The sequence below is a fragment of the Sitophilus oryzae genome, unplaced genomic scaffold (assembly GCF_002938485.1).
Source record: "Sitophilus oryzae breed Bouriz unplaced genomic scaffold, Soryzae_2.0 scaffold_1081_pilon_pilon, whole genome shotgun sequence".
NCBI lineage: Eukaryota > Metazoa > Arthropoda > Insecta > Coleoptera > Curculionidae > Sitophilus > Sitophilus oryzae.
In genome coordinates this window covers 1,945,464-1,965,780 of record NW_022145706.1, presented here as the reverse complement: position 1 = coordinate 1,965,780, position 20,317 = coordinate 1,945,464, and the positions used below count along the sequence as shown (strand labels likewise).

General features: G+C 33.4%; 1 protein-coding gene across 4 annotated transcripts in view; it reads right to left on the bottom strand.

The window, feature by feature from the left end:
• The window catches only part of LOC115880561 (hemicentin-1-like), a 478,732-nt gene that overhangs the window by 52,413 nt on the left and 406,002 nt on the right, over window positions 1-20,317 (bottom strand). For all 4 annotated transcript variants that reach the window (XM_030897824.1, XM_030897802.1, XM_030897795.1 and 1 more), the window contains exon 3: window positions 10,811-11,085. In XM_030897824.1, coding sequence (XP_030753684.1) covers window positions 10,811-11,085 — 275 coding nt within the window. The remainder of the gene's footprint in view (window positions 1-10,810; window positions 11,086-20,317) is intronic.

Genomic DNA, 20,317 nt, shown 5'->3' with positions numbered 1-20,317 from the left:
AAAGGATTAGGAACGAGCCCTTAAGACTGGCGCTGGAGAAGGCCACAGGGTGGATAAGAAAAATCGGGCAACGTTACCGTTTGTTTCATTCGTAATAGAAGTCGATAGTAGAGTTGTAGCGTTTTTTTATAAAACATTACCACTGCGAACGGCAGCTTTTCATCGGAGAGCAGTCGTGGATAAGGTATTTCACTAGAGAGAAAACTAATCAATAACAATAAACAAAAAAAAATAGATATTGGGCGCCAGGCATGTACAGAGAAAGAAAACACAGTTGAATATTACTTAAAACTAATGACTATATTTATTCATGATGTTCTTTGCTGGTACATGACATTGTAGAGTTCTTGTAAATATATAGTGGTTATATGTCAAAGAAAGTGGTGTTAAGAGTTGTACTAAATATCTATGAAAATAACTATGATAAAATACAAGACATGTAAAGTTTAAGAGAATATATGAAATGTAGCATTACTTTAATTAATTTGATATATTTTATATGATGTTAAATCGAAAATGTTGCAACCCGTAGATTCTAGAATCTATGTTTGGTTATTCATCTGTTAAAATAGTGCAATAATAATATATATGAAAGTAATACCATTACAAGACGTAATGTAATGAAACCTAAGATCTAAATCATATTTCAAATATTAAATCGACATGAATGTTCTTAACAATCTAACCACTAAATATAACTTAATCAAATAAGTCAGCTTTTTAAAAGTGCCTATTGTAAAAACTAAAGACGCAGTTGAATATATCGTTGGATTTTTCTTTAAATCGGTAGATCGGTAGCTTACAGACGAAACCGGTAGACCTGGCAACTCTGTGATGAACTGACGGGAGTCGGAATAGCGAGGTGCGGAGGCGCGGGAAGGGAAATAAAATAATGGCGATAATATATTGATCAAAGTTTTCTTTGATCAATAAAACAAAACACAAAACTTTTTTAACAAAATAAGTATGGCTATTTAGAAATTTAGCGTTTCATTTACATAACCTATTCTCCTCAAATTTCTCAAAATATTGCTTCTGTCGGGCTCATCCGAGGTGATCACAATAAATCGCTTTTTAACACAACCTAGGTTCCTTTATTTCATTTAAATCGTTTGTTATGCAGTTGGCCAAAATATTACCTTTACGACCCTGGGTAAATATAAAATTTAGTAAATATTTTGCATTTCTTCATTTATCTCAAATTCCAATTTGTACAACATTAAAACTAAACAACTGTTTTACTTAAAACTGCAATTTTGAATCCCTTTGACGGTTAAAAACATTTAAAGACAATTACAACATGTTCCTTTAAGCCAGCCAGGTCAATTAAACAGAGCAGTTTAACACAGATACGTCTAGAAAAAGAAAAAACAGAGACGAAACTCGGAACGACTTTAACTAAACGACAAGGCTCGAGGGCAAATCCTTGCCGTACCATTATTTCGCCCTTTCTTTCTCCTTATTCTCCTTCTTTATTTTTACCTCTTTCGGCTTTTTGCCGCTGAATTATGCAGAGACGTTCTGGGCGCGCGCGCGAGATGTAAAAACGCCTGTTTATGTGGGGAGGTTGTTGCTTAATGGCCTCGGGAGTTTCGTTAATTCTCCTGGAAAGGATTAGGAACGAGCCCTTAAGACTGGCGCTGGAGAAGGCCACAGGGTGGATAAGAAAAAATCGGGCAACGTTACCGTTTGTTTCATTCGTAATAAAAGTCGATAGTAGAGTTGTAGCGTTTTTTATAAAAACATTACCACTGCGAACGGCAGCTTTTCATCGGAGAGCAGTCGTGGATAAGGTATTTCACTAGAGAGAAAACTAATCAATAACAATAAACAAAAAAAAAAAATAGATATTGGGCGCCAGGCATGTACAGAGAAAGAAAACACAGTTGAATATTACTTAAAACTAATGACTATATTTATTCATGATGTTCTTTGCTGGTACATGACATTGTAGAGTTCTTGTAAATATATAGTGGTTATATGTCAAAGAAAGTGGTGTTAAGAGTTGTACTAAATATCTATGAAAATAACTATGATAAAATACAAGACATGTAAAGTTTAAGAGAATATATGAAATGTAGCATTACTTTAATTAATTTGATATATTTTATATGATGTTAAATCGAAAAATGGTAGTTGCAACCCGTAGATTCTAGAATCTATGTTTGGTTATTCATCTGTTAAAATAGTTCAATAATAATATATATATGTAATACCATTACAAGACGTAATGTAATGAAACCTAAGATCTAAATCATATTTCAAATATTAAATCGACATGAATGTTCTTAACAATCTAACCACTAAATATAATCTTAATCAAATAAGTCAGCTTTTTAAAAGTGCCTATTGTAAAAACTAAAGACGCAGTTGAATATATCGTTGGATTTTTCTTTAAATCGGTAGATCGGTAGCTTACAGACGAAACCGGTAGACCTGGCAACTCTGTGATGAACTGACGGGAGTCGGAATAGCGAGGTGCGGAGGCGCGGGAAGGAAATAAAATAATGGCGATAATATATTGATCAAAGTTTTCTTTGATCAATAAAACAAAACACAAAAACTTTTTTAACAAAAAATAAGTATGGCTATTTAGAAATTTAGCGTTTCATTTACATAACCTATTCTCCTCAAATTTCAAAATATTGCTTCTGTCGGGCTCATCCGAGGTGATCACAATAAATCGCTTTTAACACAACCTAGGTTCCTTTATTTCATTTAAATCGTTTGTTATGCAGTTGGCCAAAATATTACCTTTACGACCCTGGGTAAATATAAAATTTAGTAAATATTTTGCATTTCTTCATTTATCTCAAATTCCAATTTGTACAACATTAAACTAAACAACTGTTTTACTTAAAACTGCAATTTTGAATCCCTTTGACGGTTAAAAAACATTTAAAGACAATTACAACATGTTCCTTTAAGCCAGCCAGGTCAATTAAACAGAGCAGTTTAACACAGATACGTCTAGAAAAGAAAAACAGAGACGAAACTCGGAACGACTTTAACTAAACGACAAGGCTCGAGGGCAAATCCTTGCCGTACCATTATTTCGCCCTTTCTTTCTCCTTATTCTCCTTCTTTATTTTTTACCTCTTTCGGCTTTTTTGCCGCTGAATTATGCAGAGACGTTCTGGGCGCGCGCGCGAGATGTAAAAACGCCTGTTTATGTGGGGAGGTTGTTGCTTAATGGCCTCGGGAGTTTCGTTAATTCTCCTGGAAAGGATTAGGAACGAGCCCTTAAGACTGGCGCTGGAGAAGGCCACAGGGTGGATAAGAAAAATCGGGCAACGTTACCGTTTGTTTCATTCGTAATAAAAGTCGATAGTAGAGTTGTAGCGTTTTTTTATAAAACATTACCACTGCGAACGGCAGCTTTTCATCGGAGAGCAGTCGTGGATAAGGTATTTCACTAGAGAGAAAACTAATCAATAACAATAAACAAAAAAAATAGATATTGGGCGCCAGGCATGTACAGAGAAAGAAAACATAGTTGTATATTACTTAAAACTAATGACTACATTTATTCATGATGTTCTTTGCTGGTACATGAGATTGTAGAGTTCTTGTAAATATATAGTGGTTATATGTAAAAGAAAGTGGTGTTAAGAGTTGTACTAAATATCTATGAAAATAACTATGATAAAATACAAGACATGTAAAGTTTAAGAGAATATATGAAATGTAGCATTACTTTAATTAATTTGATATATTTTATATGATGTTAAATCGAAAATGTTGCAACCCGTAGATTCTAGAATCTATGTTTGGTTATTCATCTGTTAAAATAGTTCAATAATAATATATATGAAAGTAATACCATTACAAGACGTAATGTAATGAAACCTAAGATCTAAATCATATTTCAAATATTAAATCGACATGAATGTTCTTAACAATCTAACCACTAAATATAATCTTAATCAAATAAGTCAGCTTTTTAAAAGTGCCTATTGTAAAAACTAAAGACGCAGTTGAATATATCGTTGGATTTTTTCTTAAATCGGTAGATCGGTAGCTTACAGACGAAACCGGTAGACCTGGCAACTGTGATGAACTGACGGGAGTCGGAATAGCGAGGTGCGGAGGCGCGGGAAGGAAATAAAAATAATGGCGATAATATATTGATCAAAGTTTTCTTTGATCAATAAAACAAAAACACAAAACTTTTTAACAAAATAAGTATGGCTATTTAGAAATTTAGCGTTTCATTTACATAACCTATTCTCCTCAAATTTCTCAAAATATTGCTTCTGTCGAATCTCATCCGAGGTGATCACAATAAATCGCTTTTTAACACAACCTAGGTTCCTTTATTTCATTTAAATCGTTTGTTATGCAGTTGGCCAAAATATTACCTTTACGACCCTGGGTAAATATAAAATTTAGTAAATATTTTGCATTTCTTCATTTATCTCAAATTCCAATTTGTACAACATTAAAACTAAACAACTGTTTTACTTAAAACTGCAATTTTGAATCCCTTTGACGGTTAAAAACATTTAAAGACAATTACAACATGTTCCTTTAAGCCAGCCAGGTCAATTAAACAGAGCAGTTTAACACAGATACGTCTAGAAAAAGAAAAACAGAGACGAAACTCGGAACGACTTTTAACTAAACGACAAGGCTCGAGGGCAAATCCTTGCCGTACCATTATTTCGCCCTTTCTTTTCTCCTTATTCTCCTTCTTTATTTTTACCTCTTTCGGCTTTTTGCCGCTGAATTATGAGACGTTCTGGGCGCGCGCGCGCGATGTAAAAACGCCTGTTTATGGGGGCAGGTTGTTGCTTAATGGCCTCGGGAGTTTCGTTAATTCTCCTGGAAAGGATTAGGAACGAGCCCTTAAGACTGGCGCTGGAAGAGGCCACAGGGTGGATAAGAAAAATCGGGCAACGTTACCGTTTGTTTCATTCGTAATAGAAGTCGATAGTAGAGTTGTAGCGTTTTTTATAAAACATTACCACTGCGAACGGCAGCTTTTCATCGGAGAGCAGTCGTGGATAAGGTATTTCACTAGAGAGAAAACTAATCAATAACAATAAACAAAAAAATATAGATATTGGGCGCCAGGCATGTACAGAGAAAGAAAACACAGTTGTATATTACTTAAAACTAATGACTACATTTATTCATGATATTCTTTGCTGGTACATGACATTGTAGAGTTGTAAAAGAAAGTGGTGTTAAGAGTTGTACTAAATATCTATGAAAATAACTATGATAAAATACAAGACATGTAAAGTTTAAGAGAATATATGAAATGTAGCATTACTTTAATTAATTTGATATATTTTATATGATGTTAAATCGAAGATGTTGCAACCCGTAGATTCTAGAATCTATGTTTGGTTATTCATCTGTTAAAATAGTGCAATAATAATATCTATGAAAGTAATACCATTACAAGACGTAATGTAATGAAACCTAAGATCTAAATCATATTTCAAATATTAAATCGACATGAATGTTCTTAACAATCTAACCACTAAACATAGTCTGTACGATATTACTTAAGATGTACGTTATTGTTTAAGACTGAAAATGTTTTAAATGTTAAATGTAAAACTAGAACTTAAATCTACACTTAGCTGTCCTTTATGTAATCTTGCTTCAAACAGTAAGAGCGTGAGATGGGCTTGCATCTCTGTACTCGGCCATCCAATACAACAAAAGGGGGCCAGAATGAGGACACCATGAATTGATACAGCCGTAACTACTAACTAGCTTATAGATGGGAACGAAGCAGCATGGGGCTCAAGCTACATCCACGCTGGGGCACTTCATATGCAAGAAAAATCATTCCTACTGGGGACACTCGTCCACAGGACATATGATAATGGTACAAGGGAACACTACCCGTACCTTGGACCATAACCTAAGACCCTAAAAATACGAAACTCTTGTTTAAAATCAAACAAGGTCTAATAAACAAAATGAACCTACCTCGAATTACTTCCGAGGGCGCACTAAATAATAAAGAACCTGTCCTTTCTTCCATGTGACATTCTGGAGGACAAAAGAAAAGGAACGCCAACGTGCCAACAAAATACAAATACAAGTTAGGTTGGGGCATCCGTAACTCTACCCTAAAAATACGCAGTAATAATAACGAATCAAATAAAGATAATATCTCATCTTTACCTGTAACTTCGAAATAGCAGCTGATTCAAATTATACAGCAAGACTTTTATAATTGCAGTTTCTCGAAGCAAGGATTTTTTGATGGTGACAGTAGGACGGTCAAAGCCAAAGTGAAGTTAAGCACGGAGAGGCGCCTTGAAGCGATGTTGACAGCGCTCCACAGAACAGTGAAACGATAGCAGGGTTGCTGACTAGAGAACATAAAAATTACGCCAAGCGCGTCAAATAAACTATCCGGCCTGAACGAGAGGGAATCCGGTGATGATAGGCCAGACATCATATGTAACGAACTAAAAACGTTACAGAGTAGAATTATTAGGAACACGGTGTAATAATACAATAATAAAATAATAGAATAATTCGAAGATATAAACGAAATCAAAAATACATTAATAAAAGACGACTACCTTCCATCATATTTTGTTGACAAAACATTATAACAAATAATACAAACGCTAAATGCAAACCCCAAACCATAGGCAATAATACACAATATATACAACTTAAAATTTCATAGATACTAGGTGTTTCGGAAAAAATAAGAATGGTAGGAAAACAATATAACATACAAACATCTTTCAAAACACAAAATACACTTAGATCCATTTTAACCCAAACTAAACCAATTAACACTGTACAACAAACAAAAAATGTGATATATAAAATTCCATGTGAATGTGATAAATTTTATATTGATATTCGTTTTTTTGCTTTTTCTTAAAAATTTCTTTTTTTTTCTTTATGCTCTTTCTTCTTCTTTATGTTTGTTCTTAAAAAAATAAAAAAAAACATAAAGATTATACAGTTTAAATTTTTAGTTAGAAAGGGTAATTTTCGTAAATATAAAATTTGTCAGCATTCATGGGACACAGGGAACAAAATAGGTTTTAACAGCGTAAAAATTAATATGAAACAAGCGAAACCTCTAAAGAAAAATAAAAGAGGCTTTTTCAATACAGTCTAAAATAAATAAATGTATTGTCCATACATCTGTAGAGGTTAGTACTGTATAGCTATCGCTTCTTTGATTTTAATGAATATAGTTCAGTCATTGGGGATGAAAAAAGGGGTCTGCTTGGAAAAAAGTCCGGAAGTTTTGAAACTTTACAAGTTTATAGGTTTTGGGGTCCCTAACTAAAATCCATAAAATGCACATTTCCAGACTAGCCGTCGGCGCTGCCATCTTCCTAAAGGTGCGTATTCATTATCCGAACGAACGAACGAACGAGCGAGCGAACGAATGGAATTCGGTATATTTGGACGGTGGACCGAACGCATGCGGTCGTTCGTTTGTTCGTTCGCTCGGCCATCCGTTTCGAATCGGTACATCAAAGGCGTTCGCAAACGAATGGGTTAAGGTGTTTTCGTTTGGTTCTAAAATCCGGTCCCGTCCATACTACTACCGAACGAACGAATGAATATTCGTTCGTTCGTTCGGATAGTGAATACGCACCTTAAGATGGCGCCCAAAATCGGTATTTTGTAAATATCTCGAAAACTATGCGTTTTTCACAAAAAATTGAGGAGAGAAAAAATAAAGAGAATAAAATTTCCCATAAAAAAGTTCTATGAAAATTTTCGCTACAGCCAACCGTTTAAGCACAAAATCCCTGGAAATTTTACAATTTTGCGTAGAATATGATATATGTATAGTCGATTTTCCGAAATCAAATGTCGATTAGGGTTCACTAAAACTAGTTTTAGTTTAGTTTCTTCAATTTTGTCATGAAACAGTGGCGTATCATTATTTCGCTCATTAATTTATGAATAATTAATTGTCGTGCTGGACAGCATTCATTGCGAACTTACCACCAGGTTCAGCATTGGTCTGGTTTTACCAAAGATGCCGAAGAATAGGGTTGGAAGAAAACAAAAATAGGCATTACCCGGTCACAACGTTGACAGATCCAGCTCCAAAATCCCTATTGGTATTTTTTATCCTGTAAATGCAAAACCAACAACTATGGTAAAGCCTGCGGATGCAGAAAAGCAGGATTAAAATGTTCAATGATTTGTGCATACTGCAATGGGAAATCCTGTGACAACGTCACTGAAGTGTCACTCGACGAATCCGATGAAGAGGAGTTGGACTTGCTTGTAGATATCATCCCTCTGGCGGCTTAAGATAAAGAGTTGGACAAATTGAGACCACTCTGATGAGCCTAGCACAGCAGACACGATCGACTTTGACATCAATGAGCTAGTCCGTCAGACTTGCGCAGATAATTTAAAGTTTTTAATTTACCTAGTGAAGTAGGCCTCAGGGGAGACCACGTTAAAATAAGCGCGCCATGTACTTTACCTCTTGGGTGTGTGTGGAAACAAGCAAACATTTTCAATAATTAAAATTAATTATTCATAAATGAATGAGCGAATTATTGATACGCCACTCTTTCATGACAAAATTGAAGAAACTAAACTAAAACTAGTTTTAGTGAACCCCTAATCGGCATTTGATTTCGGAAAATCGACTATACATAGGTATATCATATTTTACGCAAAATTGTAAAATTCCAGGGATTTTGGGCCTAAACGATTGACTTTAGCGAAAATTTTCATAGAACCTTTATATAGAAAAAATTTTATTCTCTTTAATTTTGCTCTCCTCAAATTTTTGCGAAAAATGCATAGTTTTCGAGATATTTACAAAATACCGATTTTGGGCGCCATCTTGGCAAGATGGCGGCGCCGGCGGCAAGTCTGGAAATGTGCATTTTATGGATTTTAGTTAGGGACCCCAAAACCTATAAACCTACAAAGTTTCAAAACTTCCAGACTTTTTTCCAAGCAAAAATCCGCAATGACTGAACTAATATAAAATAAATAAACATAACATAAGTAAAAATTAAAAACAAATTAAGTAATAATCATAAAGAAACTTTGAGACTTTTTGGTTTTACCTGGTTAAGTAATTGTCATCAGGTAGTAATTGTTAATTTTGATGTTTAACTTGATAAAATGCCATTTTAATTAACAGAACGTCAACGGTTTTTATAGACGTTATCTGTTGAAAAAAACTAAAGTGTTCTTGAATAGTTGTACTTATATATTTTAAATAGTTTTTTTCTTTGTTCTTTGTGTTTTTTCTTTGCTTCGTTAGGAAAATTTGTTTATTAGTAACCAAACCACTGCTGACAATAGTCTCCGTTGAATTAACGCAGCAGTGTTTACAAAAATAACCATTTTATTTTCTAGATTTTCTTACAATGCAACTGACGAAATACCCATAGGACTTTTTTGAAGATTATTGTTGAGATTTATACAAAATTCCCCTTTAGTAATACAAGTACAAAGAAATATATCACGTATACTTTTCAAACCCTTTTGAAAAATCTACAAATATCGCCGGAGAAATAGTGAAATTCCTAGATAAACGAAACACCGAAAAATACAAAATCGAGACGTTTCCGATTTTTCTTTGCTCCACGCTATCTGTCTCGCGCCGCTCTGTGTACACTTTAAACATTCGAAGGAATAAAATAAAATGAACACCGTTCGCGATTCTACATCTCAGGAGGAGTAAGTGGCGCACAGCTCGTCGTGCTCTTTTTATTTCTGCATTTGCTTTATATGCTCTATCTTCTCCGTATACAAATATAAACGTATATTGTCCGTGGAGATAGAGCAAGAAGGATTTTACTTTGCCAGAGACACCTTTGTATCATGTATATGTGTGTGTATCTCTGGAAAGGATGCAACTAGTTACGTCAAAGTGAAAATGATACTAGTCAAAACTGAGAGGTGATAAATTTTTACAGAGGAATATTGAATATTATAGATATTTATGGTTCATACCAGATAAACTTTTAGTCACTTGATTAAGCTTGCGATGAGTTTTTCGCATTAAAAGAGATTCTAAAAAGCATAATGTTGGACTGCAAGGTCTGCTAGTAAATGGAATAATAAATCAATCCTTATCGTTACTCTGATAAATGTTGAAATAAAATGTTCAAATTTCAATCCTTCATATTTTCTCAATGACCCGACCGATTTTCAAAAACGCAGCGGCAAAGTATAGAGAATAGAAAGCTCTTTTCACTGCGGTACCACTTGACCCCCCCCTTCTCATTTGAAAAAAATTGGGAGAAGACACCCCCGCTTAGAGGGTTGAAGATTTTGCAATCGTTTTTGGGGCAAAAGTTGTCCCCCTCACAAACAAAATTGACGTGTTTTTGAATTTTCTGAAAAAAAAATTACCCTGGGCGGTATGCCTTGCGGAACGTTTTCGATGAGCCACCCAAAAAATGTTTAGAAATGCATGGAGATTGTGAAAATAATTTTTATTTTAAGAAAAGTCAGTGGGGGGTGTAGCACTTTTTGGCACGGCACTGGTTGAAATAAATAAAATTCTTTGTACACCAGACAAGGTATTTTGATGCATAGAAGACGTGTATCAAGTTTCGTGAAGATACCTACAATAAAATCAAAGTTATTATGAAAACAAAGTTTTTTTTATAAAAATTTACCACCCTGTATCTCAGAAATTAAGATGTTTAGGACATACATTCATATAAAGTTTTTCTCTTAGAATAGGTCCAAGAATATAAGCATGTCACTAACGAACACCCTGTATTATAATATTTGGACTTGCCAAAATTTCTTTCATTTTTTTTTGAAAATACTATCAGGAATAAAGAAAAAAATAGAAATGTGTAATACTCACCTTGCTTGTACCATCTAACTTGAGGATCCGGGGAACCCCCAACACTACTGCACGTCAACTCTTGTCTTTTTCCTTCTGTCACTGTCACTATGGACCCAGGAGCTATTTGAGGAGGCTGAGGAGGTGCCAGGACGGTCAAGGTGTATTTTTGCACGTGCAAGTCCTGTCCCGAGCCTGCGGCTTTAACTTTGCACTCGAACCTGCCGTTATCTCTGTCATAGGAGGCGTTGTTGATGAGCAAGTCGTAGATGCCTTCGTCTACGTGGTAGTTTGGCCTGAAACAAATGACAAAGGTAAATAAAATACGTAAATATACAGGGTGGTCCGAAGTGTATTCCGAAAACTTCGGCAGCATATTCCACAAATAAAAATAAGTAAAAAAGTTTGTATAAACTTATGTCCTAAAATGCTTAGTTTCGGAGATACAGGGTGTAAAAGTTGTGTGTGATTAAAGTGATTAACCCCCCTCCCACTCATTCTAAATTCTAAAAAATTCTGACTCCTACTTCCAGAGGGCGCCACCTACATATTTTTTAACTGGTTTGAGGTGGAACTTTTCGTCCGTAAGGTGGAACTTTTCGTCCGTACTTGCATAAAATTACTGAGTAAAAAATATACATTTACGACGTTTATTACGTAAAAAAGGTCTCTTGGTAAAAATACTTTTTAGACTGAAATCATAAATTTGAAATGTTTTTATTGTCAAAAGTTCAGAAGAAACTGATTTATCATCAATTCTTCGAAGAAAAATTTATGTTTAATTTAAAAAAAAATAATAAAGTTATCATTTCACTGAAATAACTATCTATTCAATATGTTTATTATTTGTTAATAATGACATGTATTAACTATTTCCTTTCTAAATATCTTGAGAAGGGTTGCTCGTAGCGATTTTTACAAAAAAAAACATTTATTATTTCGTTCAGTAGTTTTATACAGGTACGGGCGTTAAGTTATTACTTTTTGAATCAGTTAAAACACATGTAGGTGGCGACACCTACAAATAGGAGTCATATTGACGTCAAAATCAAATTTCTCATGTCAAAAAACTTCCATACACTAATTTCCATCCAAATATTGACGTTACTTCAGAAATTATTTGGAAAAAATCGAAATAAAAATGAAACTTGTACACCCTGTATCTCCGAAAATTAGTAATTTTAGGACATATATTTATACGAACTTTTTTACTTATTTTCATCTGCAGAATATACTGCCGAAGTCTCCGGAATACAGTTACAGTTCGGACCACCCTGTATAATGTACCGTTAATAAAAGTGTACCGTGTTAGTATACGTATTACGTCCAAAGTGAAACGGAAAATATAAGTAAAATTACAAAATCAACAATGAATAAAACTTCAAGAATGAAATAATATACATAAAAACACCATTTGGTAAATTTTTGAAACTTAATAGCGATAATACCGTACGATCGAAAAAAAAACGGTGTCCAGTTGGCTTGGAAATTACGACCAATGACAAGAAAATATAAATCAATTATAAGAAAACAAAAAAGGAGAAGAAAAAATAAATCATTTCTCAAAGTAAAATGCAATTAAATAACGGAAAAATAAATCTCCAATATAAAAAAATGTCAAGACACAGAGATGAGACAATGAAGACAGAATTCCGCACTTCGCACCAGGACCGCAGTTATTAAACGGGATTAGCGCTCGATCCGGGCGCTTCCCGTCTGCCAAATTATTTAAAGCCCGGGAGGCATTAGTCCGGACACGTCCGGTCTGTCCGAGGCAGGACGTGGGACGCGGTCGGCGAGGCGTCCTGCTGAAAGTTTGATGGCGTCGGTGCACCGACGACGTTGACGTCGTCCGATGCAGCCAGAGGCACACGAGAACGACCGCGCGCTTGCTTCTCCGCGTTTAATTAAAACCGAACGTTTAATTAAGGTTCTTATAGAAGGCTTTATTTTCGGTACTTTAGATTAATCGAGATATACAATCAGTTCAGTACTCTTCTCCTGCTTTATAGATTATATTATTTTATCTGTGAGCTTTTTTGTCCTGGAGAAAGCAAAAAAAAGAGAGAAAGCAAATATCTCTCTTCTGTACCAGCAACATTGTTTTTGGAACAGTTTTAATTGTAGTACAGTCTGCAGTACTTCCGGTTCTACGTAATAACGTCAATAATTGTCAGACCCGGTTGTCCAATAAAAGACATATTAAAGCTATTTAGCGGGTTCAACCAAAGTATTTGCGACAGATTGTGCACATATCAAATACTTAGCCATCTTATCCGACAGTCAAGCAGCTTTAAGAGGGATCAACTAAGTAAACATTATTTCCAAGTTCGTCAAAGAATGAATAGAGGCGCTGAACAAGTTAGATAAAATTTTCCGCAAAAAAAAATAAACAATTATTCTAGAAGCTTTGTGTTATTTTATTTATTTATTTTTAAATTTTATTAATTACTCACTGAAATTATTATTATACACCTAAACTAGCAAATTTTTTGAAAGAATATTTAAAAAAATATTGTAACAAGTAGCCCACCACAAGTTTGTCCACCCCCAGCAAATTTTTTGGCAGGTAAATTTAAGTTTTATGTAACAACTATACATATAGATTTTTTATAACCAAAATTTTTCATGTTTCTTTTATAGTTTACAATTATTACTTTACATATTTGATAACAATACTTTATACATTTTTTTAACATGTAAAATATATAAAAAAATGTTTATTGCAGAAATTGTATTTCTCTGATTATAATACCCTACGCCACTGGAGAAATCGTGTCTGAGTAGCATTATTTATAGTTTCAAACATTAATTATAATATAGGATATTGAAAATACTACTTGGAATGAATAAAAATAGTTTGCTTTGGATGTGGTACAAGACATATTAAAAGCATTTTACATATTTTTACCGCTATAATGAAAAAAATGTACATTTTATGACTACATAGCACAAGTTGTGTATCAACTTTTACCTGTAAAATGTAATTCCAGTCATTTTTTTCTCGCTTCAGCCTTTGCAGCCATACGCCGAACATCTCACCATACTAAACAACACAGTTTATAAATTTAAAACAAAACAGTATTCACAAAAAACATAAAAATTCGCTTGATGTCAACTCGAAACCTTGTCACCAAAGTATGGCCGCCGATCAAATTTTGGCCTCAAAATTTTTTTACTGAAGAATATGCGTGTTAGCTGTACCCTCACTATCCTTGTCTAAGGTGCAAACAGATTTTTTTTAATCTGATTGTCCACTTCAGTCATTTTCTACTTCTTATTCTCATCCTTCCATTCATCCATTATTCTTATTCCCCTTTGATATTACACTTTTTTCTTGATTTCTTTAATACTTGTAACAAAACCACGTAGAACTATAAAACTTCTTACATCACCTCTATTTCTTCCACAATCAAATACACTTTTCTAAACGAAACTAAGTTATAAAATGCGGAAAAGTCAATAAAACAGTATTAATATTTCAAATATCGACTGAAAATAATTTGCGAAGATTAAAAACAATCCCAAAGTTTTATTACCTATTTTTTTATACGGCATACTGGCTGCATTCAGCAGAATTTTAAAGAAGGTACATCGAAGTAATTTGATTGAAAAAACATTTCTTTTTGATTTTAGATAAAAGTGATTTATTAGAAAAAGTAATTTAATTGTACCGGGTTCTTTCTTGTTTTATTTTCTTGTCTGGACTGGGAATCGCATGACCTATGGAAATATTTTTAAAATGCGGAGTAAGATTTACGACAACGTTTAGATGCGATCTCTACGTTTTTCTACATAAATAACTTACTCAGATCTAATATATTAGAGGTTTATGTACTGTACTGTAGTATTTCAATTTATTTTGTTAATGAACGCCTTTATTTATAGGAAAAATAAAAAACGACCCGATAAGACCTGTTTTACAATTAAAATATGAGTTAAAATCAAGATATTTAACGAATTAGTGGAATAAATTAGTGGTTTCAATTAATGTAGTTATTAATGTTCAATTAACGTAGTTTGTTCCTAAAATTTCAATGAAAAGCTTCATTCAGAACCACGTACTTTGTGGAATAAGTTAGTGGTTTCACTTAGCGTAAAAGTTTGGTTTGGTTTGGTCGTCAAAATTAGTGGTAGTTATTTTTAATTAGTAGAAAACGTTATCAAACTTTTAACTTTTCCACTAATAATACTTCAAAATTTGCGAAAAATATAATTTTGGCCCTTGATTATGTTCCGTCAAGAGAATTTGTGGTTAGGAATCAAAAGTTGATTGTTTTATAAGCTAAATATTAGGCTTTCTCTATGGATACAACTGACTAACGCAAGCTATTGCCAGGATATTCTATTAATTTTAATTGTTTTTTTAAACATTGTGAATGATCGTAAACTAAAAATGTAAAGTGTAATTGAAACCACTAATTTCCTCCACTAATTGCGAGGTCCTGAATGAAGGTTAAGCATTGAAAAAGTCAAAATTAGTGGTAGTAATTTTCAATCAGTAGAAAAAGTTAAAAAACTTTTAACCTACTTTAAAATTACCCACTAATGTCATTTTGAAAATTTTTAAAATTTGAGTCTTTTTCAAACAAATAACCACATTTTTTAAAATACTTTGAACCCATGAAGAACCCATGTTCCGATTTGAACGAGATTTTTATATTTTTTAAAGTTTGATGCCCTCTAACCAGGGTTGGCATGATTTAAATCAAGTAATTTTTTTAATTTTAATCATGTGATTTAAATCAAAAAAATAATTTTATTGAAACTTTATAATAAATCAAAAAATAACTGTAAAAATTATAAAAATCTGTCCTAGAAAACTATAATAAATATTTCTATAACAGATATAACAGATAATAAATCGAAAAATTATTATAAATTTTATAAAACTATATAAAAATATCTATTCGTCAATTTAAATGTTGAAGCGATTTTTGAAGTAATTTCGTGTGAATCCATAAGACGGCTAAACGCAGGGATTTATTTTAAAATTTATAATTTATGTATAAGTGACAAAAATTCGCTGTTCGAATACATATCATTCGCAGACTAGTGCAGAAATAGGTTCTTCTGATATATAGACTATATCTTCATTCCCGAAAATCTATAATCGTTGTCAGAAAATATGTCATTTTATATATATTTTTTTTGAAACGTTGGTATGTTCCCAAATTCTTACCGACATTTTGATTTGCAGTAAGTACTTTGCACTTTGACATTAGATAATACTAATTTCGTTCTCGACTTAAGACTATTTCCGAACAATAGTATATTGTTTTATTAAGAGTAGAAATTATACTTTTTTTGACGATGCTGTACATTTGAATGACCATCGTAAACCTATTCCGACGTTACAAGAAGGCACAAAAAGTACATTTTTACTCCGAATAAAACACTATTTTTTTAAAAGCTTACAAATAATTTTTTAATCAATTTCAAACATTGCAAATAATACAAACAGTAATCGAGAAACAATTTGTACACTCGTTGAATTTGACACTTAATATCAGTTTAATAATATATTTTTGGACTTTTGTGCTTAGGCGTAACAGTGCTTTACTTTTATGCCTAGCTGTTAAAATGACAAAAATTAATACTTTTGAGACGTTTGAAAAAAAATCCTTTTGATCTGAACCGAGCGACTTTTTTTGCGGAATATATTGGTGACCGATGTGGAAAAATGACACGCGCCATAGAATTGTTAAATAAGTCCTAGTCATTTGGAAATCCGATTTAAATATTGTTTTGAATTAAAATCAAAAAAATCTGATTTTTGTAATTTTTTTTAAAAAATCATGATTTTTTCCAACCCTGCCCCTAACGGACAAACGAGGCACTTTTGTATGGAGATAAATTGTGCCCAATGAACTTATTTTGGTTCCAAAAACACGTAGTAGTTCTATGTCCACGGAATATTGGGACACCCTGTAAATATATTTCGAAAAACGAGAGACTCCGATATATATTTTTTTTCTAGATATAAAAATAAATATTAGAATAATATTTTTAGAATTACCAGAGATTTTTTAGACCCGTCCTCAGTAACAACATTATGTAACAGCCTAGTAAGATTATCACTAGAGTACTCTTCCATAATCTGGATGCCACGTTATGAAACACATAAAAATAGATTTTTCCAAATTGAGAAAAAGTTTTTAAAATATATGAATTTCTTCCTTTGTAAAAATAACATTCTTTTGAATATGATTAAGACTTCAGAGTATCTAAACTTCCAAAGGTTGAAGCTCAGATGGGATTATCTGGCTGTATGTTTCATCGTATCGATTAACCAGATTGTTTGACAAATTTCGACTTTCACATTGCTCCAAGACACTTGAGGTCACAATCGTTGCTACACTTAAGAACATATTCAACTTTTTATGCAAAAAATTGTCCTGCGAATTTCCAGAAGTGTGAATGGGTACGACTTGAATTATTTTTAGAATTCCTTAAGTATATTTAAAACCCGTGCTAGAAATGTAATTGTTTTCAAAAATGAATTGTAGACTGTGCTTGGCTTTTGTTATTTTATTATTATATTTTTAGTTTTTGGAATCTATTACTTCTGTATTTTAAAAAAATCGTTTTTTTTGTTGAATTACTCTGGCGTTTACGAAATAAATAAATAAATAAATAAATGCTATAAAAACAATTAAATATTTTTTAACTAAGTACTTAGTTATTTTTATTAATTGTTATTTAGGAAATATAATTATATCATTTAATTATAATTTTATACCACATCTCAGGTTCTGTTTATCCTTAATCCTTCATTATTCCTAAACGAACACAATTTTAAATTAAATTTACACCCTACCCGTTAAAATATCACTGTTCTGAACTCGTTCTGAACGAATCTAAATACACTACGGTTCCATTTCTACCCGTTTCCAGTCTTAATTACACAGGCGAAACGGGGGAGACAAAAAAAACTTGGAGCTCGAATCTAAACGATCCTAATTTAATCTTATCGAGAATCACTTTATTATTTTTGGTAATTATTTTCAACAATTTTCGCTCTTTAATTAAAAATCGTGATAAGTGAGTGCCGAGACGTTCGTCTACGGTCCGGAGAAGCAGGGAGAGCGGTGTTGCCAGATTAAAATATAAATATTTCACCAGGTTAAGATGAAGGTTTCGTATTTTTAGATTTAGGAAGAATTTATATTATATTTTTAAAAAAAAATAGGACCTTCCGCAATATATTAAGATTTACTAAATTTAAGCAGGATCCATTTGGCATGGGTAGTATTTGGAAATATGAGCGATATTTTCAAGGATAAAAAGGTGTCCATCAACCTAAAGAAAAAGGCTTACGACAGCTGCATCCTACCTGTGCTTACGTATGGCTTAGAGACTATTGCAATTACCCGAACAGGAGAACAAATGCGAGTTGCACAAATAGCCATGGAAAGAATCATGTTAGGAGTCACCATGAGGGAAAAAATGCGAAACACCGACATACGTCAAAAAACAAAACTAATAGATGTTGTTAAAAGAGTGGCAATGGATCGGAAATGTGGCAAGACAGGATCCAGACCAATGACCCCAGAAAGTCATTCTATGGAGATCTAGGGGAACAACAAGAAGTGTGGGCCGATCAAAAAAGAGATTGGTCGATGACGTCAGCACAGTGTCAGGAAGATAAGATTGGCTGAAGATCGCGAAGCATGGAAAAATCTAGAAGAGGCCTATATTCAACACTGGATGGAACCAGGTTGAGAAAGAAGAAGAAATTTAATTGAGATTCAGGCATAATAATAATTGACAATACTACGTTACAGGAGTTTAGGACTACTGATTGGTACCTATGCTGGAACAACTTATCGATCGAAATGTTTTTAGCAGCAATTTATTGGGCTTTCCTTTGCCTTCATGAAAAAGTTATGACTGCGTTATTTGTAAAATCGACATATTTATTTTTCAATATAAAAAAACCGTTTTTCGTTACAACTATAGCGTTAAAATGGAAAACCCGACATACAAAACAAGGTTAGAATCATATATTAAATTTAGAAAATATCGCATGCTTAGTTTGAAGTAATTTTTCAAAAAATCACACTATTCTCACTGTAATTCAAATCTTGACTCAATGTCTATCCAGATTTGTACACTTTGTATAAAACCAATTATAAAATCAATAGAAAACAGCGAAAAACTCACAATAAATTAATTCAAGAATTTATTAAAATAATATTTGACTACTTCACTAGTTGATTGTTATTCAATTTAATTTTTACAGACTTATATTTCAATTGGTGCTAATTTTGTGTTACTATTATAAAATGTAGAATTAGTTACAAGAAATAGTTAATTAGACTTATAACTCATCATAAAGTCTCAGGGATTTCACAAAAACCAATACCTCAGACCGCTCCACACAGGCTAGCTCTCCATCTTCGACATCAGCCGTACCAAAGTTTGTGGCACGAACGGTTGTCATCTCGGCGCACTCAATGATAAGGTGTTCTGGTGTTTCCCCATTTTCCCCACAGAATCTACATTCGCCGTTGTTTCTCTGTTTCAATCTACTGAAGTGCTCGTTGTGGAGACAGTGTCCTGTTTGAAATCCCATGACAATCCGAAGATTGTTTTATTTAAATCAAGGAAAATCTTCGATTTATCTAGGTCGTAAGTTTCGTAAGTTCTGAGAAAATATCTATCTCAAATGTCCCAATATTGCAACACCGGAAAAGAAAAAAACATTAATTTTTATTCCCCTCTCTTTCTACATCACTTTTTCCTTCTTCCTTGCTCATTATCTTTTTTTATCACGTCTTCGCCAGGTTAAAACCGTCTTTTTTTCAGTAAAATACCGCCGGTCCCCTCATTTTTGTTCTCTACTAATTACTTTTCTTTAAACTCAATTAACACCAGTACGTTGTGCCATTTAGAAATGTTCCCCCAAGACGGGTTTTAACTATTTTTTTACCAGGTTATCTTAATTTAATATAAGGGGGACCTCAGCTCCAAATGAGATCGGACCAAATAACCCCTCTTTATCACTACCACAAACCATTCGAGGTGAACAAAATGGATCGAGGAATGTGGACAGATATAACATTTCTTCAGGATGGACTAACCTGGTATACAGACGGGTCAAAGACCGCTGAAGGAACAGGAGCTGGAGTATTTGGGGAAAGACCAAGGGTAAGTTTATCCTTTTCCTTGAGTAAACACTCAACCGTTTTCCAGATAGAAATCTTCGCCATTCTACAATGTGCGAGAGAAAACAATAGAAGAGCTTATTCAGATAAGCTCATCAATATATGTTTAGACAGTCAGGCGGCACTTGGGGTGCTTATGAGCCCAAAGGTATCGTCAAAACTCGTCTGGGAATGCCTGGGTGAACTGGGAGCTCTGGTTCAAAGGAACAGAATTAAATTATTCTGGGTGTCGGGCCACAGCGGCATCCAAGGCAACAAAAAAGTCGATGACCTAGCTAGGCAAGGATCATCGGCATCCTATCTTGGTCCAGAGCCAGTACTCGAAATATCCAAATGTATGGCCCGTAGTGCACTAAAA